The sequence below is a fragment of the Oncorhynchus tshawytscha genome, linkage group LG19 (genome assembly GCF_018296145.1).
Source record: "Oncorhynchus tshawytscha isolate Ot180627B linkage group LG19, Otsh_v2.0, whole genome shotgun sequence".
In the NCBI taxonomy this organism is placed as follows: domain Eukaryota; kingdom Metazoa; phylum Chordata; class Actinopteri; order Salmoniformes; family Salmonidae; genus Oncorhynchus; species Oncorhynchus tshawytscha.
Window position 1 is genome coordinate 30,539,845 of NC_056447.1, and position 24,700 is coordinate 30,564,544.

Consider the following 24,700-nt stretch of genomic DNA (forward strand, 5'->3'; position numbering starts at 1 on the left):
TGAATCTCCCGTCCGTCCGTCCGGGCGCTGCCGGAATCTCCCGTCCATTCGGGACCCGTGGCGAGGGTCCCCAGTCCAAGGTCGGTGACGCTCATATGAGGCCACGGGGGCGGTTGAGGAGGCGGACAAAAACTATGGTGAAGTTGGGTCGACGCCCACCCAGACCCTCCCCTATAGGTTCAGGTTTTGCGGCCGGTCCGCACCTTTGGTGGGGGGGTACTGTCACGTTCTCACTATAGTTCTGTTATTTTATTCTTTGTTTTAATATGTTCAGGGCGTGAGTTGGGGTGGGCAGTCTATGTTTGTTTTTCTATGTTGGTTTTTGTGTTCGGTATGGTTCTCAATCAGAGGCAGGTGTCGTTGGTTGTCTCTGATTGAGGATCATACTTAGGTAGCCTGGGTTTCACTGTTGGTTTGTGGGTGTTTGTTTCCGTGTGAGTGTTTGGGCCACATGTTACTGTTTTGGTTTTGTAAATTCACGTTGTCATTTATTGTTTAGTGTTCTGAGTTTTAATTAAATATCATCATGAACACTTACCACGCCGCGCTTTGGTCCGATCCTCACTCCTCCTCAGACGAAGAGTCACATGTAGTATGCAGTATTTAAATAGCAACTAAGATGATATATTATTAATATTATTATTATTTTTAGTTATTTTTTTATCAACACTGCTATTTTTTTTTCAGGTGAAGGAATGGCTCTGTCTGACCTGCCAGATGCAGAGAGCACTTGGAGCAGTGGAACCCCCAGGACCTCCCATGATGAAATCCCAACCGTTGCCCAGCATAGTCTCTACACCTGTTGCACTTCAAAAGGAGAATGTCACACCTGCTGCATCTCCAAAGCCGACTCCAGCTCCAGCTAAACCCCAGAAGGAGGAGATCCCAGTACCTGCGGCTGGCCAACAAGAGATCACCCCACCCACTGTACCTCAGGAGACACCAATTCCCGCTGGAACCCCAGCACCAAATGCAGACAAAAAGGAGGAGACCCCACCACTAGGATCCTCACAACATAAACAAGCTTCACCTGCTCTGGCTGAGAAGGAGAATCAAGAACCTATAATTGTACAGAAACCAGTGGACCAACCAATTCCAGCAACACCCAAAACCAGTGGAGCTGCTACACCTGTACAGCAGCCAGAAAAGCAAACTCCTCCACTGCAACAGCCTGCTTCAAAGGCATCACAACAAGTACAGCCCCAGCAAGCTCCAAAGCCAGACCTCGAAACTGCTCCCCTAAAGGAGCCAATGACTCCTGCTTCAGAGAAAGAGAAGAAGAACCCAGCACCAGGGTCACCACAGAAGGAATTATCTCCAGCAGTGGCTTCACAGCAGGACAAAACGCCAGTGGACAAATCAACTCCAACCCCTGTCCAACATCCTCCACACCAAGAGACTCCACAACAACAAGAGCAACAACGTCAGCCTCTAACAGCGACACCGAAAGGAGAGCCTGGGAAGCCTCAACAACAGCTTCCAAAAGGTGGAGCCTCTTATGCAAAATCTGTACCACCACCACAGGCCCAGCCCCTCAAGCAGGAGTCAGGAGGCTTCTTTGGCTTTGGTGGTGCTAAATCTCAGCCTGCTCAGTCAAAGCCTGAAGACTCAGTGTCTGGGAAGATGCTTGGCTTTGGCTCCTCTATCTTCAGCTCTGCATCCACTTTGATCACCTCAGCTGTTCAGGATGAGCACCGCACCACACCTCCAGCTTCCCCCAAGGTGTCTATGACTCCTGCTTCAGTGAAAGAGACCCCAGCAGCAGGCTCGTCACAGAAGAAGGAGGTATCCCCGACAGTGGTTTGCCAGCAGGACCAGAAGCCAGTGGACAGACCGACTCCAACACTTGTCCAACAACCTCCACAACAGAAGACTCTACAACAACAAGGACAGCCTCCGCAGCCCTTAGCAGAGGCACCAAAATCAGAGCATGATATATCAATAGTTGAAGCTGCTACAGCAGCAGACACTCAAAATCCGGCAAACCCAGTGCCTGCTCAGAAGGCTCCACTGGAGAACCGGAGGACATCAGAACCTCATAAACCACCACAGCAGCCCAGCCCTGGGCGTAGGGAGAGTAGTGCCTTCCCAGCCACAAAGCAAACCCCCAAGCAGGAATCAGGAGGCTTATTTGGCTTTGGAGGTCCCAAATCTCAGTCTGCCTCCTCAAAGCCTGAAGAGTCAGTGTCTGGGAAGATGTTTGGCTTTGGCTCGTCCATCTTCAGCTCTGCCTCCACTTTGATAACATCAGTTGTTCAGGACGAGCCCCGGACCACACCGCCAGCTTCCCCCAAGATGTCTGCACTGGCCCAGACCTCCCCCAAGATGCCCCCTGCAAAGGAGACCAAACTACCTGCTGCTCAGAAAGCAGAGGAGAAGAAAGCAGCGCATCCCCAGAAGGCCAATGTCCCCCTATCAGTACATGCCAAAGTGGACAAACCCCCATCAGCTCCTCCAAAGGGAGCAGCATCCTCACAACCAGCACCCAAAGCAGGCCAATCTACCTGTCCACTCTGCAAGGTGGAACTCAACAAGGGCTCCAAGGACCCTCCCAACTACAACACCTGCACAGAATGCAAGAACACTGTCTGCAACCTCTGTGGATTTAACCCCATGCCACATGAAACAGTAAGTAAATAGTATATGTTTCATCAAAGTAGTTAGGCTACTTTAAAATAACTGTTGTGCTTTTTTTTAGAACAAATGGGTAATGACATATACAATGTTTATAGTCACCAGTCTTGTCTTTCATGGGAGGTGTAAGAAAGGATAACAAGATGCTTTGATGGAGTTCTTGTTATTAATATTGTCTTTCCTCAAAAAATATCTAATGTTGGTTTATGATCTTCGTGAAAACCAATTGTAATCTGACAGCATTATCTTTGAGTATCTTGGTGTTACGATAAACTAGGAGTGGTGGGTGGAATCAGTCGCAGAGAGCAGGGTTCAGTCGTTTGTCAAATTTATTCACCAGCGCAACAAAAACGGTCACGCCAACACACAGGGCGTATACAAGTTGCCAGTCCAAACAACAGGACAAAAATAGTCCGGAGAATAAAGACACGAACAAATAACACCATCAAACACAGAGTAACAAGAAACAAGCCCGCACAAATACCCAGCGGGCCTAGTGCCCTTAAATAACCTACAAACAAACCCTAATACAAAATAGGTGTACCCAATTACCCCCATAACCAAAACAAACGGAAAGGGAATCGATGGCAGCTAATAGGCCGGCGACGACGACCGCCGAGCACCGCCCGAACAGGAAGAGGTACCATCTTCGGCGAGGTTCGTGACACTTGGCAAGGTTTTGACATTCATGTTCATCTGCTACGGATCACATTTGACATATTGTTCGGTGCATGACTTTTGTCTGAAGGGGTTTGGAGTACATCGTGGCTCCCATATTCTACAGAATATGCTAGGGATGTAACATTCACCGAAACGCATCGGCCCCTGATTCCATGCTCAAGATGCAAGTGCATCAGTCCACAGATCCCAAACCAATCCAAATGTAGCATGCATCGTTCAAAAAATAGGTTCTAAAGTTATGAATTCATGGTTAATGAGTATTTTTTGCTCATATTACATTCTTTCTACCGTCGGAAAAGATCTCTTATCTTGTAACAACTGATGCGTCCTCTCTTGTTCAGTGTCGAACTGCATGTAAGTGTGTTGACAGTCATTGATCGACAAGTAATTTTGAATGCCAAACAACCCCAGGCAATGTTAGTAGCCTATTTAAACTGCACACTCTGCCCAGCTTTGTTTTGGTTGTTTTACTTTAAACAATCAGTATGGTCATTTTTAGATTTCAACTCAGCAAAAACAGAAACGTCCCTTTTTCAGGACCCTGTCTTTCAAAGATAATTTGTAAAAATCCAAATAACTTCACAGATCGTCATTGTAAAGGGTTTGAACACTGTTTCCCATGCTTGTTCAATGAACCATGAACAATTTATGAACATGCACCTGTGGAACGGTCGTTAATACACTAACAGCTTACAGGCGGTAGGCAATCAAGGTCACCGTTATAAAAACTTAGGACACTAAGAGGCCTTTCTACTGACTCTGAAAAACACCAAAAGAAAGATGCCCAGGGTCCCTGCTCATCTGCGTGAACATGCCATAGGCATGCTGCAAGGAGGCATGAGGACTGCAGATGTGGCCAGGGCAATAAATTGCAATGTCCGTACTGTGAGACGCCTAAGACAGTGCTACAAGCAGACAGGACGGAGAACTGATCATCCTCGCAGTGGCATACCACGTGTAACAACACCTGCGCAGGATCGGTATATCCGAACATCACACCTGAGGGGCAGGTACAGGATGGCAACAACAACTGCCCGAGTTACACCAGGAACGCACAATCCCTCCATCAGCGCTCTGACAGTACTCAATATTCTGAGAGAGGCTGGAATGAGGCCTTGTAGGCCTGTTGTAACGCAGTTCCTCACCAGACATCACCGGCAACAACGTTGCCTTTGGGCACAAACCCAGCGTCGCTGGACCAGACAGGACTGGCAAAAAGTGGTCTTCACTGACGAGTCGCAGTTTTGTCTCACCAGCGGTGATGGTCGGATTTGCGTTTATCGTCGAAGGAACGAGTGTTACACCAAGGCCCGTATTCTGGAGCGGGATCGATTTGGAGGTGGAGGGTCCGTCATGGTCTGGGGCGGTGTGTCACAGCATGATCGGACTGAGCTCATTGTCATTGCAGGCAATCTCAACGCTGTGCGTTACAGGGAAGACATCCTCCTCCCTCATGTGGTACCCTTCCTGCAGGCTCATCCTGACATGACCCTCCAGCATGACAATGCCTCCAGCCATACTGCTCGTTCTATGCATGATTTCCTGCAAGACAGGAATGTCAGTGTTCTGCCATGGCCAGCAAAGATCCTGGATCTCAATCCCATTGAGCACGTCTGGGAACTGTTGGATCGGAGGGTGAGGGCTAGGGCCATTCCCCCCAGAAATGTCCGGGAACATGCAGGTGCCTTGGTGGAAGAGTGGGGTAACATCTCACAGCAAGATCGGGCAAATCTGGTGCAGTCCATGAGGAGGAGATGCACTGCCGTACTTAATGCAGCTGGTGGCCACACCAGACACTGACTGTTACTTTTGATTTTGACCCCCCCTTTGTTCAGGGACACATTATTCCATTTCTGTTAGTCACATGTCTGTGGAACTTGTTCAGTTTATGTCTCAGTTGTTGATTCTTGTTATGTACATACACATATTTACACAACTTTGCTGAATATAAACGCAGTTGACAGAGAGGACGTTTCTTTTTTTGCTGAGTTTACATGGTAAAGTTGATCATTTCATAACGAGGCCACCAATCCCTTTTGCAAGGCATGCCCTTAGCGTGAGGAGAAGCTCACTCAGTAAAAACTTCCAAATGGTCAAAACCAACTGGTTTTGAGATGGGGGTGAAATCCAAAGTTGTGCTACATATTCATTGGCTTTGCCACAGCAATTATTTTTTACAGTCAATTTTAATACATGACTAGCTCAAACACTTCATCTGCAATAATTCCAAGTTAATCAGTGGGTGATGTTGATTTCAGAACCAAAGTGGAGGGACAAAAAACATATGTTTCATTTCCCCACTGATAGTGGTAGTGGGGTGGTATATGCCTAGGCTCCCTTATGGCTGAGGTCAGATGCCTTCATAGTACATATTAATATTATTATTACTTTTAGTTATTTTTTTATCAACACTGTTATTTTTTTTCAGGTGAAGGAATGGCTCTGTCTGACCTGCCAGATGCAGAGAGCACTTGGAGCAGTGGAACCCCCAGGACCTCCCATGATGAAATCCCAACCGTTGCCCAGCATAGTCTCTACACCTGTTGCACTTCAAAAGGAGAATGTCACACCTGCTGCATCTCCAAAGCCGACTCCAGCTCCAGCTAAACCCCAGAAGGAGGAGATCCCAGTACCTGCGGCTGGCCAACAAGAGATCACTCCACCCACTGTACCTCAGGAGACAGCAATTCCCGCTGGAACCCCAGCACCAAATGCAGACAAAAAGGAGGAGACACCACCACTAGGATCCTCACAACATAAACAAGCTTCACCTGCTCTGGCTGAGAAGGAGAATCAAGAACCTATAATTGTACAGAAACCAGTGGACCAACCAATTCCAGCAACACCCAAAACCAGTGGAGCTGCTATACCTGTACAGCAGCCAGAAAAGCAAACTCCTCCACTGCAACAGCCTGCTTCAAAGGCATCACAACAAGTACAGCCCCAGCAAGCTCTAAAGCCAGACCTCGAAACTGCTCCCCTAAAGGAGCCAATGACTCCTGCTTCAGAGAAAGAGAAGAAGAACCCAGCACCAGGGTCACCACAGAAGGAATTATCTCCAGCAGTGGCTTCACAGCAGGACAAAACGCCAGTGGACAAATCAACTCCAACCCCTGTCCAACATCCTCCACACCAAGAGACTCCACAACAACAAGAGCAACAACGTCAGCCTCTAACAGCGACACCGAAAGGAGAGCCTGGGAAGCCTCAACAACAGCTTCCAAAAGGTGGAGCCTCTTATGCAAAATCTGTACCACCACCACAGGCCCAGCCCTTCAAGCAGGAGTCAGGAGGCTTCTTTGGCTTTGGTGGTGCTAAATCTCAGCCTGCTCAGTCAAAGCCTGAAGACTCAGTGTCTGGGAAGATGCTTGGCTTTGGCTCCTCTATCTTCAGCTCTGCATCCACTTTGATCACCTCAGCTGTTCAGGATGAGCACCGCACCACACCTCCAGCTTCCCCCAAGGTGTCTATGACTCCTGCTTCAGTGAAAGAGACCCCAGCAGCAGGCTCGTCACAGAAGAAGGAGGTATCCCCGACAGTGGTTTGCCAGCAGGACCAGAAGCCAGTGGACAGACCGACTCCAACACTTGTCCAACAACCTCCACAACAGAAGACTCTACAACAACAAGGACAGCCTCCGCAGCCCTCAGCAGAGGCACCAAAATCAGAGCCTGATATATCAATAGTTGAAGCTGCTACAGCAGCAGACACTCAAAATCCGGCAAACCCAGTGCCTGCTCAGAAGGCTCCACTGGAGAACCGGAGGACATCAGAACCTCATAAACCACCACAGCAGCCCAGCCCTGGGCGTAGGGAGAGTAGTGCCTTCCCAGCCACAAAGCAAACCCCAAGCAGGAATCAGGAGGCTTATTTGGCTTTGGAGGTCCCAAATCTCAGTCTGCCTCCTCAAAGCCCGAAGAGTCAGTGTCTGGGAAGATGTTTGGCTTTGGCTCGTCCATCTTCAGCTCTGCCTCCACTTTGATAACATCAGTTGTTCAGGACGAGCCCCGGACCACACCGCCAGCTTCCCCCAAGATGTCTGCACTGGCCCAGACCTCCCCAAGATGCCCCCTGCAAAGGAGACCAAACTACCTGCTGCTCAGAAAGCAGAGGAGAAGAAAGCAGCGCATCCCCAGAAGGCCAATGTCCCCCCATCAGTACATGCCAAAGTGGACAAACCCCCATCAGCTCCTCCAAAGGGAGCAGCATCCTCACAACCAGCACCCAAAGCAGGCCAATCTACCTGTCCACTCTGCAAGGTGGAACTCAACAAGGGCTCCAAGGACCCTCCCAACTACAACACCTGCACAGAATGCAAGAACACTGTCTGCAACCTCTGTGGATTTAACCCCATGCCACATGAAACAGTAAGGAAATAGTATATGTTTCATCAAAGTAGTTAGGCTACTCTAAAATAACTGTTGTGCTTTTTTTAGAACAAATGGGTAATGACATATACAATGTTTATAGTCGCCAGTCTTGTCTTTCATGGGAGGTGTAAGAAAGGATAACAAGATGCTTTGATGGAGTTCTTGTTATTAATATTGTCTTTCCTCAAAAAATATCTAATGTTGGTTTATGATCTTCGTGAAAACCAATTGTAATCTGACAGCATTATCTTTGAGTATCTTGGTGTTACGATAAACTAGGAGTGGTGGGTGGAATCAGTCGCAGAGAGCAGGGTTCAGTCGTTTGTCAAATTTATTCACCAGCGCAACAAAAACGGTCACGCCAACACACAGGGCGTATACAAGTTGCCAGTCCAAACAACAGGACAAAAATAGTCCGGAGAATAAAGACACGAACAAATAACACCATCAAACACAGAGTAACAAGAAACAAGCCCGCACAAATACCCAGCGGGCCTAGTGCCCTTAAATAACCTACAAACAAACCCTAATACAAAACAGGTATACCCAATTACTCCCATAACCAAAACAAACGGAAAGGGAATCGATGGCAGCTAATAGGCCGGCGACGACGACCGCCGAGCACCGCCCGAACAGGAAGAGGTACCATCTTCGGCGAGGTTCGTGACACTTGGCAAGGTTTTGACATTCATGTTCATCTACTACGGATCACATTTGACATATTGTTCGGTGCATGACTTTTGTCTGAAGGGGTTTGGAGTACATCGTGGCTCCCATATTCTACAGAATATGCTAGAGATGTAACATTCACCGAAACGCATCGGCCCCTGATTCCATGCTCAAGATGCAAGTGCATCAGTCCACGGATCCCAAACCAATCCAAATGTAGCATGCATCGTTCAAAAAATAGGTTCTAAAGTTATGAATTCATGGTTAACGAGTATTTTTTGCTCATATTATATTCTTTCTACCGTCGGAAAATATCTCTTATCTTGTAACAACTGATGCGTCCTCTCTTGTTCAGTGTCGAACTGCATGTAAGTGTGTTGACAGTCATTGATCGACAAGTAATTTTGAATGCCAAACAACCCCAGGCAATGTTAGTAGCCTATTTAAACTGCACACTCTGCCCAGCTTTGTTTTGGTTGTTTTACTTTAAACAATCAGTATGGTCATTTTTAGATTTCAACTCAGCAAAAACAGAAACGTCCCTTTTTCAGGACCCTGTCTTTCAAAGATAATTTGTAAAAATCCAAATAACTTCACAGATCGTCATTGTAAAGGGTTTGAACACTGTTTCCCATGCTTGTTCAATGAACCATGAACAATTTATGAACATGCACCTGTGGAACGGTCGTTAATACACTAACAGCTTACAGGCGGTAGGCAATCAAGGTCACCGTTATAAAAACTTAGGACACTAAGAGGCCTTTCTACTGACTCTGAAAAACACCAAAAGAAAGATGCCCAGGGTCCCTGCTCATCTGCGTGAACATGCCATAGGCATGCTGCAAGGAGGCATGAGGACTGCAGATGTGGCCAGGGCAATAAATTGCAATGTCCGTACTGTGAGACGCCTAAGACAGTGCTACAAGCAGACAGGACGGAGAACTGATCATCCTCGCAGTGGCATACCACGTGTAACAACACCTGCGCAGGATCGGTATATCCGAACATCACACCTGAGGGGCAGGTACAGGATGGCAACAACAACTGCCCGAGTTACACCAGGAACGCACAATCCCTCCATCAGCGCTCTGACAGTACTCAATATTCTGAGAGAGGCTGGAATGAGGCCTTGTAGGCCTGTTGTAAGGCAGTTCCTCACCAGACATCACCGGCAACAACGTTGCCTTTGGGCACAAACCCAGCGTCGCTGGACCAGACAGGACTGGCAAAAAGTGGTCTTCACTGACGAGTCGCAGTTTTGTCTCACCAGCGGTGATGGTCGGATTTGCGTTTATCGTCGAAGGAACGAGTGTTACAACAAGACCCGTATTCTGGAGCGGGATCGATTTGGAGGTGGAGGGTCCGTCATGGTCTGAGGCGGTGTGTCACAGCATGATCGGACTGAGCTCATTGTCATTGCAGGCAATCTCAACGCTGTGCGTTACAGGGAAGACATCCTCCTCCCTCATGTGGTACCCTTCCTGCAGGCTCATCCTGACATGACCCTCCAGCATGACAATGCCTCCAGCCATACTGCTCGTTCTATGCATGATTTCCTGCAAGACATGAATGTCAGTGTTCTGCCATGGCCAGCAAAGATCCTGGATCTCAATCCCATTGAGCACGTCTGGGAACTGTTGGATCGGAGGGTGAGGGCTAGGGCCATTCCCCCAGAAATGTCCGGGAACATGCAGGTGCCTTGGTGGAAGAGTGGGGTAACATCTCACAGCAAGAACGGGCAAATCTGGTTCAGTCCATGAAGAGGAGATGCACTGCCGTACTTAATGCAGCTGGTGGCCACACCAGACACTGACTGTTACTTTTGATTTTGACCCCCCCCTTTGTTCAGGGACACATTATTCCATTTCTGTTAGTCACATGTCTGTGGAACTTGTTCAGTTTATGTCTCAGTTGTTGATTCTTGTTATGTACATACACATATTTACACAACTTTGCTGAATATAAACGCAGTTGACAGAGAGGACGTTTGTTTTTTGCTGAGTTTACATGGTAAAGTTGATCATTTCATAACGAGGCCACCAATCCCTTTTGCAAGGCATGCCCTTAGCGTGAGGAGGAGCTCACTCAGTAAAAACTTCCAAATGGTCAAAACCAACTGGTTTTGAGATGGGGGTGAAATCCAAAGTTGTGCTACATATTCATTGGCTTTGCCACAGCAATTATTTTTTACAGTCAATTTTAATACATGACTAGCTCAAACACTTCATCTGCAATAATTCCAAGTTAATCAGTGGGTGATGTTGATTTCAGAACCAAAGTGGAGGGACAAAAAACATATGTTTCATTTCCCCGCTGATAGTGGTAGTGGGGTGGTATATGCCTAGGCTCCCTTATGGCTGAGGTCAGATGCCTTCATAGTACATATTAATATTATTATTACTTTTAGTTATTTTTTTATCAACACTGTTATTTTTTTCAGGTGAAGGAATGGCTCTGTCTGACCTGCCAGATGCAGAGAGCACTTGGAGCAGTGGAACCCCAGGACCTCCCATGATGAAATCCCAACCGTTGCCCAGCATAGTCTCTACACCTGTTGCACTTCAAAAGGAGAATGTCACACCTGCTGCATCTCCAAAGCCGACTCCAGCTCCAGCTAAACCCCAGAAGGAGGAGATCCCAGTACCTGCGGCTGGCCAACAAGAGATCACTCCACCCACTGTACCTCAGGAGACAGCAATTCCCGCTGGAACCCCAGCACCAAATGCAGACAAAAAGGAGGAGACACCACCACTAGGATCCTCACAACATAAACAAGCTTCACCTGCTCTGGCTGAGAAGGAGAATCAAGAACCTATAATTGTACAGAAACCAGTGGACCAACCAATTCCAGCAACACCCAAAACCAGTGGAGCTGCTATACCTGTACAGCAGCCAGAAAAGCAAACTCCTCCACTGCAACAGCCTGCTTCAAAGGCATCACAACAAGTACAGCCCCAGCAAGCTCTAAAGCCAGACCTCGAAACTGCTCCCCTAAAGGAGCCAATGACTCCTGCTTCAGAGAAAGAGAAGAAGAACCCAGCACCAGGGTCACCACAGAAGGAATTATCTCCAGCAGTGGCTTCACAGCAGGACAAAACGCCAGTGGACAAATCAACTCCAACCCCTGTCCAACATCCTCCACACCAAGAGACTCCACAACAACAAGAGCAACAACGTCAGCCTCTAACAGCGACACCGAAAGGAGAGCCTGGGAAGCCTCAACAACAGCTTCCAAAAGGTGGAGCCTCTTATGCAAAATCTGTACCACCACCACAGGCCCAGCCCTTCAAGCAGGAGTCAGGAGGCTTCTTTGGCTTTGGTGGTGCTAAATCTCAGCCTGCTCAGTCAAAGCCTGAAGACTCAGTGTCTGGGAAGATGCTTGGCTTTGGCTCCTCTATCTTCAGCTCTGCATCCACTTTGATCACCTCAGCTGTTCAGGATGAGCACCGCACCACACCTCCAGCTTCCCCCAAGGTGTCTATGACTCCTGCTTCAGTGAAAGAGACCCCAGCAGCAGGCTCGTCACAGAAGAAGGAGGTATCCCCGACAGTGGTTTGCCAGCAGGACCAGAAGCCAGTGGACAGACCGACTCCAACACTTGTCCAACAACCTCCACAACAGAAGACTCTACAACAACAAGGACAGCCTCCGCAGCCCTCAGCAGAGGCACCAAAATCAGAGCCTGATATATCAATAGTTGAAGCTGCTACAGCAGCAGACACTCAAAATCCGGCAAACCCAGTGCCTGCTCAGAAGGCTCCACTGGAGAACCGGAGGACATCAGAACCTCATAAACCACCACAGCAGCCCAGCCCTGGGCGTAGGGAGAGTAGTGCCTTCCCAGCCACAAAGCAAACCCCCAAGCAGGAATCAGGAGGCTTATTTGGCTTTGGAGGTCCCAAATCTCAGTCTGCCTCCTCAAAGCCCGAAGAGTCAGTGTCTGGGAAGATGTTTGGCTTTGGCTCGTCCATCTTCAGCTCTGCCTCCACTTTGATAACATCAGTTGTTCAGGACGAGCCCCGGACCACACCGCCAGCTTCCCCCAAGATGTCTGCACTGGCCCAGACCTCCCCAAGATGCCCCCTGCAAAGGAGACCAAACTACCTGCTGCTCAGAAAGCAGAGGAGAAGAAAGCAGCGCATCCCCAGAAGGCCAATGTCCCCCCATCAGTACATGCCAAAGTGGACAAACCCCCATCAGCTCCTCCAAAGGGAGCAGCATCCTCACAACCAGCACCCAAAGCAGGCCAATCTACCTGTCCACTCTGCAAGGTGGAACTCAACAAGGGCTCCAAGGACCCTCCCAACTACAACACCTGCACAGAATGCAAGAACACTGTCTGCAACCTCTGTGGATTTAACCCCATGCCACATGAAACAGTAAGGAAATAGTATATGTTTCATCAAAGTAGTTAGGCTACTCTAAAATAACTGTTGTGCTTTTTTTAGAACAAATGGGTAATGACATATACAATGTTTATAGTCGCCAGTCTTGTCTTTCATGGGAGGTGTAAGAAAGGATAACAAGATGCTTTGATGGAGTTCTTGTTATTAATATTGTCTTTCCTCAAAAATATCTAATGTTGGTTTATGATCTTCGTGAAAACCAATTGTAATCTGACAGCATTATCTTTGAGTATCTTGGTGTTACGATAAACTAGGAGTGGTGGGTGGAATCAGTCGCAGAGAGCAGGGTTCAGTCGTTTGTCAAATTTATTCACCAGCGCAACAAAAACGGTCACGCCAACACACAGGTGTATACAAGTTGCCAGTCCAAACAACAGGACAAAAATAGTCCGGAGAATAAAGACACGAACAAATAACACCATCAAACACAGAGTAACAAGAAACAAGCCCGCACAAATACCCAGCGGGCCTAGTGCCCTTAAATAACCTACAAACAAACCCTAATACAAAACAGGTGTACCCAATTACCCAATAACCAAAACAAACGGAAAGGGAATCGATGGCAGCTAATAGGCCGGCGACGACGACCGCCGAGCACCGCCCGAACAGGAAGAGGTACCATCTTCGGCGAGGTTCGTGACACTTGGCAAGGTTTTGACATTCATGTTCATCTGCTACGGATCACATTTGACATATTGTTCGGTGCATGACTTTTGTCTGAAGGGGTTTGGAGTACATCGTGGCTCCCATATTCTACAGAATGTAGATGTAACATTCACCGAAACGCATCGGCCCCTGATTCCATGCTCAAGATGCAAGTGCATCAGTCCACGGATCCCAAACCAATCCAAATGTAGCATGCATCGTTCAAAAAATAGGTTCTAAAGTTATGAATTCATGGTTAACGAGTATTTTTTGCTCATATTATATTCTTTCTACCGTCGGAAAATATCTCTTATCTTGTAACAACTGATGCGTCCTCTCTTGTTCAGTGTCGAACTGCATGTAAGTGTGTTGACAGTCATTGATCGACAAGTAATTTTGAATGCCAAACAACCCCAGGCAATGTTAGTAGCCTATTTAAACTGCACACTCTGCCCAGCTTTGTTTTGGTTGTTTTACTTTAAACAATCAGTATGGTCATTTTTAGATTTCAACTCAGCAAAAACAGAAACGTCCCTTTTTCAGGACCCTGTCTTTCAAAGATAATTTGTAAAAATCCAAATAACTTCACAGATCGTCATTGTAAAGGGTTTGAACACTGTTTCCCATGCTTGTTCAATGAACCATGAACAATTTATGAACATGCACCTGTGGAACGGTCGTTAATACACTAACAGCTTACAGGCGGTAGGCAATCAAGGTCACCGTTATAAAAACTTAGGACACTAAGAGGCCTTTCTACTGACTCTGAAAAACACCAAAAGAAAGATGCCCAGGGTCCCTGCTCATCTGCGTGAACATGCCATAGGCATGCTGCAAGGAGGCATGAGGACTGCAGATGTGGCCAGGGCAATAAATTGCAATGTCCGTACTGTGAGACGCCTAAGACAGTGCTACAAGCAGACAGGACGGAGAACTGATCATCCTCGCAGTGGCATACCACGTGTAACAACACCTGCGCAGGATCGGTATATCCGAACATCACACCTGAGGGGCAGGTACAGGATGGCAACAACAACTGCCCGAGTTACACCAGGAACGCACAATCCCTCCATCAGCGCTCTGACAGTACTCAATATTCTGAGAGAGGCTGGAATGAGGGCTTGTAGGCCTGTTGTAAGGCAGTTCCTCACCAGACATCACCGGCAACAACGTTGCCTGTGGGCACAAACCCAGCGTCGCTGGACCAGACAGGACTGGCAAAAAGTGGTCTTCACTGACGAGTCGCAGTTTTGTCTCACCAGCGGTGATGGTCGGATTTGCGTTTATCGTCGAAGGAACGAGCGTTACACCAAGGCCCGTACTCTGGAGCGGGATCGATTTGGAGGTGGAGGGTCCGTCATGGTCTGAGGCGGTGTGTCACAGCATGATCGGACTGAGCTCATTGTCATTGCAGGCAATCTCAACGCTGTGCGTTACAGGGAAGACATCCTCCTCCCTCATGTGGTACCCTTCCTGCAGGCTCATCCTGACATGACCCTCCAGCATGACAATGCCTCCAGCCATACTGCTCGTTCTATGCATGATTTCCTGCAAGACATGAATGTCAGTGTTCTGCCATGGCCAGCAAAGAACCTGGATCTCAATCCCATTGAGCCCGTCTGGGAACTGTTGGATCGGAGGGTGAGGGCTAGGGCCATTCCCCCAGAAATGTCCGGGAACATGCAGGTGCCTTGGTGGAAGAGTGGGGTAACATCTCACAGCAAGAACGGGCAAATCTGGTGCAGTCCATGAAGAGGAGATGCACTGCCGTACTTAATGCAGCTGGTGGCCACACCAGACACTGACTGTTACTTTTGATTTTGACCCCCCCCTTTGTTCAGGGACACATTATTCCATTTCTGTTAGTCACATGTCTGTGGAACTTGTTCAGTTTATGTCTCAGTTGTTGATTCTTGTTATGTACATACAAATATTTACACAACTTTGCTGAATATAAACGCAGTTGACAGAGAGGACGTTTGTTTTTTGCTGAGTTTACATGGTAAAGTTGATCATTTCATAACGAGGCCACCAATCCCTTTTTGCAAGGCATGCCCTTAGCGTGAGGAGAAGCTCACTCAGTAAAAACTTCCAAATGGTCAAAACCAACTGGTTTTGAGATGGGGGTGAAATCCAAAGTTGTGCTACATATTCATTGGCTTTGCCACAGCAATTATTTTTTACAGTCAATTTTAATACATGACTAGCTCAAACACTTCATCTGCAATAATTCCAAGTTAATCAGTGGGTGATGTTGATTTCAGAACCAAAGTGGAGGGACAAAAAACATATGTTTCATTTCCCCGCTGATAGTGGTAGTGGGGTGGTATATGCCTAGGCTCCCTTATGGCTGAGGTCAGATGCCTTCATAGTACATATTAATATTATTATTACTTTTAGTTATTTTTTTATCAACACTGTTATTTTTTTTTCAGGTGAAGGAATGGCTCTGTCTGACCTGCCAGATGCAGAGAGCACTTGGAGCAGTGGAACCCCAGGACCTCCCATGATGAAATCCCAACCGTTGCCCAGCATAGTCTCTACACCTGTTGCACTTCAAAAGGAGAATGTCACACCTGCTGCATCTCCAAAGCCGACTCCAGCTCCAGCTAAACCCCAGAAGGAGGAGATCCCAGTACCTGCGGCTGGCCAACAAGAGATCACTCCACCCACTGTACCTCAGGAGACAGCAATTCCCGCTGGAACCCCAGCACCAAATGCAGACAAAAAGGAGGAGACACCACCACTAGGATCCTCACAACATAAACAAGCTTCACCTGCTCTGGCTGAGAAGGAGAATCAAGAACCTATAATTGTACAGAAACCAGTGGACCAACCAATTCCAGCAACACCCAAAACCAGTGGAGCTGCTATACCTGTACAGCAGCCAGAAAAGCAAACTCCTCCACTGCAACAGCCTGCTTCAAAGGCATCACAACAAGTACAGCCCCAGCAAGCTCTAAAGCCAGACCTCGAAACTGCTCCCTAAAGGAGCCAATGACTCCTGCTTCAGAGAAAGAGAAGAAGAACCCAGCACCAGGGTCACCACAGAAGGAATTATCTCCAGCAGTGGCTTCACAGCAGGACAAAACGCCAGTGGACAAATCAACTCCAACCCCTGTCCAACATCCTCCACACCAAGAGACTCCACAACAACAAGAGCAACAACGTCAGCCTCTAACAGCGACACCGAAAGGAGAGCCTGGGAAGCCTCAACAACAGCTTCCAAAAGGTGGAGCCTCTTATGCAAAATCTGTACCACCACCACAGGCCCAGCCCTTCAAGCAGGAGTCAGGAGGCTTCTTTGGCTTTGGTGGTGCTAAATCTCAGCCTGCTCAGTCAAAGCCTGAAGACTCAGTGTCTGGGAAGATGCTTGGCTTTGGCTCCTCTATCTTCAGCTCTGCATCCACTTTGATCACCTCAGCTGTTCAGGATGAGCACCGCACCACACCTCCAGCTTCCCCCAAGGTGTCTATGACTCCTGCTTCAGTGAAAGAGACCCCAGCAGCAGGCTCGTCACAGAAGAAGGAGGTATCCCCGACAGTGGTTTGCCAGCAGGACCAGAAGCCAGTGGACAGACCGACTCCAACACTTGTCCAACAACCTCCACAACAGAAGACTCTACAACAACAAGGACAGCCTCCGCAGCCCTCAGCAGAGGCACCAAAATCAGAGCCTGATATATCAATAGTTGAAGCTGCTACAGCAGCAGACACTCAAAATCCGGCAAACCCAGTGCCTGCTCAGAAGGCTCCACTGGAGAACCGGAGGACATCAGAACCTCATAAACCACCACAGCAGCCCAGCCCTGGGCGTAGGGAGAGTAGTGCCTTCCCAGCCACAAAGCAAACCCCCAAGCAGGAATCAGGAGGCTTATTTGGCTTTGGAGGTCCCAAATCTCAGTCTGCCTCCTCAAAGCCCGAAGAGTCAGTGTCTGGGAAGATGTTTGGCTTTGGCTCGTCCATCTTCAGCTCTGCCTCCACTTTGATAACATCAGTTGTTCAGGACGAGCCCCGGACCACACCGCCAGCTTCCCCCAAGATGTCTGCACTGGCCCAGACCTCCCCAAGATGCCCCCTGCAAAGGAGACCAAACTACCTGCTGCTCAGAAAGCAGAGGAGAAGAAAGCAGCGCATCCCCAGAAGGCCAATGTCCCCCATCAGTACATGCCAAAGTGGACAAACCCCCATCAGCTCCTCCAAAGGGAGCAGCATCCTCACAACCAGCACCCAAAGCAGGCCAATCTACCTGTCCACTCTGCAAGGTGGAACTCAACAAGGGCTCCAAGGACCCTCCCAACTACAACACCTGCACAGAATGCAAGAACACTGTCTGCAACCTCTGTGGATTTAACCCCATGCCACATGAAACAGTAAGTAAATAGTATATGTTTCATCAAAGTAGTTAGGCTACTCTAAAATAACTGTTGTGCTTTTTTTTAGAACAAATGGGTAATGACATATACAATGTTTATAGTCGCCAGTCTTGTCTTTCATGGGAGGTGTAAGAAAGGATAACAAGATGCTTTGATGGAGTTCTTGTTATTAATATTGTCTTTCCTCAAAAATATCTAATGTTGGTTTATGATCTTCGTGAAAACCAATTGTAATCTGACAGCATTATCTTTGAGTATCTTGGTGTTACGATAAACTAGGAGTGGTGGGTGGAATCAGTCGCAGAGAGCAGGGTTCAGTCGTTTGTCAAATTTATTCACCAGCGCAACAAAAACGGTCACGCCAACACACAGGGCGTATACAAGTTGCCAGTCCAAACAACAGGACAAAAATAGTCCGGAGAATAAAGACACGAACAAATAACACCATCAAACACAGAGTAACAAGAAACAAGCCCGCACAAATACCCAGCGGGCCTAGTGCCCTTAAATAACCTACAAACAAACCCTAATACAAAACAGGTGTACCCAATTACCCAATAACCAAAACAAACGGAAAGGGAATCGATGGCAGCTAATAGGCCGGCGACGACGACCGCCAGAGCACCGCCCGAACAGGAAGAGGTACCATCTTCGGCGAGGTTCGTGACACTTGGCAAGGTTTTGACATTCATGTTCATCTGCTACGGATCACATTTGACATATTGTTCGGTGCATGACTTTTGTCTGAAGGGGTTTGGAGTACATCGTGGCTCCCATATTCTATAGAATGTAGATGTAACATTCACCGAAACGCATCGGCCCCTGATTCCATGCTCAAGATGCAAGTGCATCAGTCCACGGATCCCAAACCAATCCAAATGTAGCATGCATCGTTCAAAAAATAGGTTCTAAAGTTATGAATTCATGGTTAACGAGTATTTTTGCTCATATTATATTCTTTCTACCGTCGGAAAATATCTCTTATCTTGTAACAACTGATGCGTCCTCTCTTGTTCAGTGTCGAACTGCATGTAAGTGTGTTGACAGTCATTGATCGACAAGTAATTTTGAATGCCAAACAACCCCAGGCAATGTTAGTAGCCTATTTAAACTGCACACTCTGCCCAGCTTTGTTTTGGTTGTTTTACTTTAAACAATCAGTATGGTCATTTTTAGATTTCAACTCAGCAAAAACAGAAACGTCCCTTTTTCAGGACCCTGTCTTTCAAAGATAATTTGTAAAAATCCAAATAACTTCACAGATCGTCATTGTAAAGGGTTTGAACACTGTTTCCCATGCTTGTTCAATGAACCATGAACAATTTATGAACATGCACCTGTGGAACGGTCGTTAATACACTAACAGCTTACAGGCGGTAGGCAATCAAGGTCACCGTTATAAAAACTTAGGACACTAAGAGGCCTTTCTACTGACTCTGAAAAACACCAAAAGAAAGATGCCCAGGGTCCCTGCTCATCTGCGTGAACATGCCATAGGCATGCTGCAAGGAGGCATGAGGACTGCAGATGTGGCCAGGGCAATAAATTGCAATGTCCGTACTGTGAGACGCCTAAGACAGTGCTACAAGCAGACAGGACGGAGAACTGATCATCCTCGCAGTGGCATACCACGTGTAACAACACCTGCGCAGGATCGGTATATCCGAACATCACACCTGAGGGGCAGGTACAGGATGGCAACAACAACTGCCCGAGTTACACCAGGAACGCACAATCCCTCCATCAGCGCTCTGACAGTACTCAATATTCTGAGAGAGGCTGGAATGAGGCCTTGTAGGCCTGTTGTAAGGCAGTTCCTCACCAGACATCACCGGCAACAACGTTGCCTTTGGGCACAAACCCAGCGTCGCTGGACCAGACAGGACTGGCAAAAAGTGGTCTTCACTGACGAGTCGCAGTTTTGTCTCACCAGCGGTGATGGTCGGATTTGCGTTTATCGTCGAAGGAACGAGCGTTACACCAAGGCCCGTACTCTGGAGCGGGATCGATTTGGAGGTGGAGGGTCCGTCATGGTCTGGGGCGGTGTGTCACAGCATGATCGGACTGAGCTCATTGTCATTGCAGGCAATCTCAACGCTGTGCGTTACAGGAAGACATCCTCCTCCCTCATTTGGTACCCTTCCTGCAGGCTCATCCTGACATGACCCTCCAGCATGACAATGCCTCCAGCCATACTGCTCGTTCTATGCATGATTTCCTGCAAGACAGGAATGTCAGTGTTCTGCCATGGCCAGCAAAGAACCTGGATCTCAATCCCATTGAGCCCGTCTGGGAACTGTTGGATCGGAGGGTGAGGGCTAGGGCCATTCCCCCAGAAATGTCCGGGAACATGCAGGTGCCTTGGTGGAAGAGTGGGGTAACATCTCACAGCAAGAACGGGCAAATCTGGTTCAGTCCATGAAGAGGAGATGCACTGCCGTACTTAATGCAGCTGGTGGCCACACCAGACACTGACTGTTACTTTTGATTTTGACCCCCCCTTTGTTCAGGGACACATTATTCCATTTCTGTTAGTCACATGTCTGTGGAACTTGTTCAGTTTATGTCTCAGTTGTTGATTCTTGTTATGTACATACAAATATTTACACAACTTTGCTGAATATAAACGCAGTTGACAGAGAGGACGTTTCTTTTTTTGCTGAGTTTACATGGTAAAGTTGATCATTTCATAACGAGGCCACCAATCCCTTTTGCAAGGCATGCCCTTAGCGTGAGGAGAAGCTCACTCAGTAAAAACTTCCAAATGGTCAAAACCAACTGGTTTTGAGATGGGGGTGAAATCCAAAGTTGTGCTACATATTCATTGGCTTTGCCACAGCAATTATTTTTACAGTCAATTTTAATACATGACTAGCTCAAACACTTCATCTGCAATAATTCCAAGTTAATCAGTGGGTGATGTTGATTTCAGAACCAAAGTGGAGGGACAAAAAACATATGTTTCATTTCCCCGCTGATAGTGGTAGTGGGGTGGTATATGCCTAGGCTCCCTTATGGCTGAGGTCAGATGCCTTCATAGTACATATTAATATTATTATTACTTTTAGTTATTTTTTTATCAACACTGTTATTTTTTTCAGGTGAAGGAATGGCTCTGTCTGACCTGCCAGATGCAGAGAGCACTTGGAGCAGTGGAACCCCAGGACCTCCCATGATGAAATCCCAACCGTTGCCCAGCATAGTCTCTACACCTGTTGCACTTCAAAAGGAGAATGTCACACCTGCTGCATCTCCAAAGCCGACTCCAGCTCCAGCTAAACCCCAGAAGGAGGAGATCCCAGTACCTGCGGCTGGCCAACAAGAGATCACTCCACCCACTGTACCTCAGGAGACAGCAATTCCCGCTGGAACCCCAGCACCAAATGCAGACAAAAAGGAGGAGACACCACCACTAGGATCCTCACAACATAAACAAGCTTCACCTGCTCTGGCTGAGAAGGAGAATCAAGAACCTATAATTGTACAGAAACCAGTGGACCAACCAATTCCAGCAACACCCAAAACCAGTGGAGCTGCTATACCTGTACAGCAGCCAGAAAAGCAAACTCCTCCACTGCAACAGCCTGCTTCAAAGGCATCACAACAAGTACAGCCCCAGCAAGCTCTAAAGCCAGACCTCGAAACTGCTCCCCTAAAGGAGCCAATGACTCCTGCTTCAGAGAAAGAGAAGAAGAACCCAGCACCAGGGTCACCACAGAAGGAATTATCTCCAGCAGTGGCTTCACAGCAGGACAAAACGCCAGTGGACAAATCAACTCCAACCCCTGTCCAACATCCTCCACACCAAGAGACTCCACAACAACAAGAGCAACAACGTCAGCCTCTAACAGCGACACCGAAAGGAGAGCCTGGGAAGCCTCAACAACAGCTTCCAAAAGGTGGAGCCTCTTATGCAAAATCTGTACCACCACCACAGGCCCAGCCCTTCAAGCAGGAGTCAGGAGGCTTCTTTGGCTTTGGTGGTGCTAAATCTCAGCCTGCTCAGTCAAAGCCTGAAGACTCAGTGTCTGGGAAGATGCTTGGCTTTGGCTCCTCTATCTTCAGCTCTGCATCCACTTTGATCACCTCAGCTGTTCAGGATGAGCACCGCACCACACCTCCAGCTTCCCCCAAGGTGTCTATGACTCCTGCTTCAGTGAAAGAGACCCCAGCAGCAGGCTCGTCACAGAAGAAGGAGGTATCCCCGACAGTGGTTTGCCAGCAGGACCAGAAGCCAGTGGACAGACCGACTCCAACACTTGTCCAACAACCTCCACAACAGAAGACTCTACAACAACAAGGACAGCCTCCGCAGCCCTCAGCAGAGGCACCAAAATCAGAGCCTGATATATCAATAGTTGAAGCTGCTACAGCAGCAGACACTCAAAATCCGGCAAACCCAGTGCCTGCTCAGAAGGCTCCACTGGAGAACCGGAGGACATCAGAACCTCATAAACCACCACAGCAGCCCAGCCCTGGGCGTAGGGAGAGTAGTGCCTTCCCAGCCACAAAGCAAACCCCCAAGCAGGAATCAGGAGGCTTATTTGGCTTTGGAGGTCCCAAATCTCAGTCTGCCTCCTCAAAGCCCGAAGAGTCAGTGTCTGGGAAGATGTTTGGCTTTGGCTCGTCCATCTTCAGCTCTGCCTCCACTTTGATAACATCAGTTGTTCAGGACGAGCCCCGGACCACACCGCCAGCTTCCCCCAAGATGTCTGCACTGGCCCAGACCTCCCCCAAGATGCCCCCTGCAAAGGAGACCAAACTACCTGCTGCTCAGAAAGCAGAGGAGAAGAAAGCAGCGCATCCCCAGAAGGCCAATGTCCCCCCATCAGTACATGCCAAAGTGGACAAACCCCCATCAGCTCCTCCAAAGGGAGCAGCATCCTCACAACCAGCACCCAAAGCAGGCCAATCTACCTGTCCACTCTGTAAGGTGGAACTCAACAAGGGCTCCAAGGACCCTCCCAACTACAACACCTGCACAGAATGCAAGAACACTGTCTGCAACCTCTGTGGATTTAACCCCATGCCACATGAAACAGTAAGTAAATAGTATATGTTTCATCAAAGTAGTTAGGCTACTCTAAAATAACTGTTGTGCTTTTTTTAGAACAAATGGGTAATGACATATACAATGTTTATAGTCGCCAGTCTTGTCTTTCATGGGAGGTGTAAGAAAGGATAACAAGATGCTTTGATGGAGTTCTTGTTATTAATATTGTCTTTCCTCAAAAAATATCTAATGTTGGTTTATGATCTTCGTGAAAACCAATTGTAATCTGACAGCATTATCTTTGAGTATCTTGGTGTTACGATAAACTAGGAGTGGTGGGTGGAATCAGTCGCAGAGAGCAGGGTTCAGTCGTTTGTCAAATTTATTCACCAGCGCAACAAAAACGGTCACGCCAACACACAGGGCGTATACAAGTTGCCAGTCCAAACAACAGGACAAAAATAGTCCGGAGAATAAAGACACGAACAAATAACACCATCAAACACAGAGTAACAAGAAACAAGCCCGCACAAATACCCAGCGGGCCTAGTGCCCTTAAATAACCTACAAACAAACCCTAATACAAAACAGGTGTACCCAATTACCCAATAACCAAAACAAACGGAAAGGGAATCGATGGCAGCTAATAGGCCGGCGACGAAGACCGCAGAGCACCGCCCGAACAGGAAGAGGTACCATCTTCGGCGAGGTTCGTGACACTTGGCAAGGTTTTGACATTCATGTTCATCTGCTACGGATCACATTTGACATATTGTTCGGTGCATGACTTTTGTCTGAAGGGGTTTGGAGTACATCGTGGCTCCCATATTCTATAGAATGTAGATGTAACATTCACCGAAACGCATCGGCCCCTGATTCCATGCTCAAGATGCAAGTGCATCAGTCCACGGATCCCAAACCAATCCAAATGTAGCATGCATCGTTCAAAAAATAGGTTCTAAAGTTATGAATTCATGGGTAACGAGTATTTTTGCTCATATTATATTCTTTCTACCGTCGGAAAATATCTCTTATCTTGTAACAACTGATGCGTCCTCTCTTGTTCAGTGTCGAACTGCATGTAAGTGTGTTGACAGTCATTGATCGACAAGTAATTTTGCATGCCAAACAACCCCAGGCAATGTTAGTAGCCTATTTAAACTGCACACTCTGCCCAGCTTTGTTTTGGTTGTTTTACTTTAAACAATCAGTATGGTCATTTTTAGATTTCAACTCAGCAAAAACAGAAACGTCCCTTTTTCAGGACCCTGTCTTTCAAAGATAATTTGTAAAAATCCAAATAACTTCACAGATCGTCATTGTAAAGGGTTTGAACACTGTTTCCCATGCTTGTTCAATGAACCATGAACAATTTATGAACATGCACCTGTGGAACGGTCGTTAATACACTAACAGCTTACAGGCGGTAGGCAATCAAGGTCACCGTTATAAAAACTTAGGACACTAAGAGGCCTTTCTACTGACTCTGAAAAACACCAAAAGAAAGATGCCCAGGGTCCCTGCTCATCTGCGTGAACATGCCATAGGCATGCTGCAAGGAGGCATGAGGACTGCAGATGTGGCCAGGGCAATAAATTGCAATGTCCGTACTGTGAGACGCCTAAGACAGTGCTACAAGCAGACAGGACGGAGAACTGATCATCCTCGCAGTGGCATACCACGTGTAACAACACCTGCGCAGGATCGGTATATCCGAACATCACACCTGAGGGGCAGGTACAGGATGGCAACAACAACTGCCCGAGTTACACCAGGAACGCACAATCCCTCCATCAGCGCTCTGACAGTACTCAATATTCTGAGAGAGGCTGGAATGAGGCCTTGTAGGCCTGTTGTAAGGCAGTTCCTCACCAGACATCACCGGCAACAACGTTGCCTTTGGGCACAAACCCAGCGTCGCTGGACC

General features: G+C 47.7%; 2 protein-coding genes across 2 annotated transcripts in view; both read left to right on the forward strand.

Moving 5' to 3' along the window:
• The window catches only part of LOC112244559 (protein bassoon), a 45,170-nt gene extending 34,301 nt beyond the window's left edge, over nt 1–10,869 (forward strand). The window contains exons 9-12 of the mRNA XM_042302016.1: nt 688–2,628; nt 5,744–7,198; nt 7,281–7,682; nt 10,795–10,869. Of these exons, the coding sequence (XP_042157950.1) occupies nt 688–2,628; nt 5,744–7,198; nt 7,281–7,682; nt 10,795–10,869 (3,873 nt within the window). The remainder of the gene's footprint in view (nt 1–687; nt 2,629–5,743; nt 7,199–7,280; nt 7,683–10,794) is intronic.
• A 10,075-nt stretch (nt 10,870–20,944) lies between these two features.
• The window catches only part of LOC121840124 (protein piccolo-like), a 41,661-nt gene continuing 37,905 nt past the window's right edge, over nt 20,945–24,700 (forward strand). Inside the window, exon 1 of the mRNA XM_042302017.1 lies at nt 20,945–22,821. Coding sequence (XP_042157951.1) covers nt 20,953–22,821 — 1,869 coding nt within the window. The 5' untranslated portion in view covers nt 20,945–20,952. The remainder of the gene's footprint in view (nt 22,822–24,700) is intronic.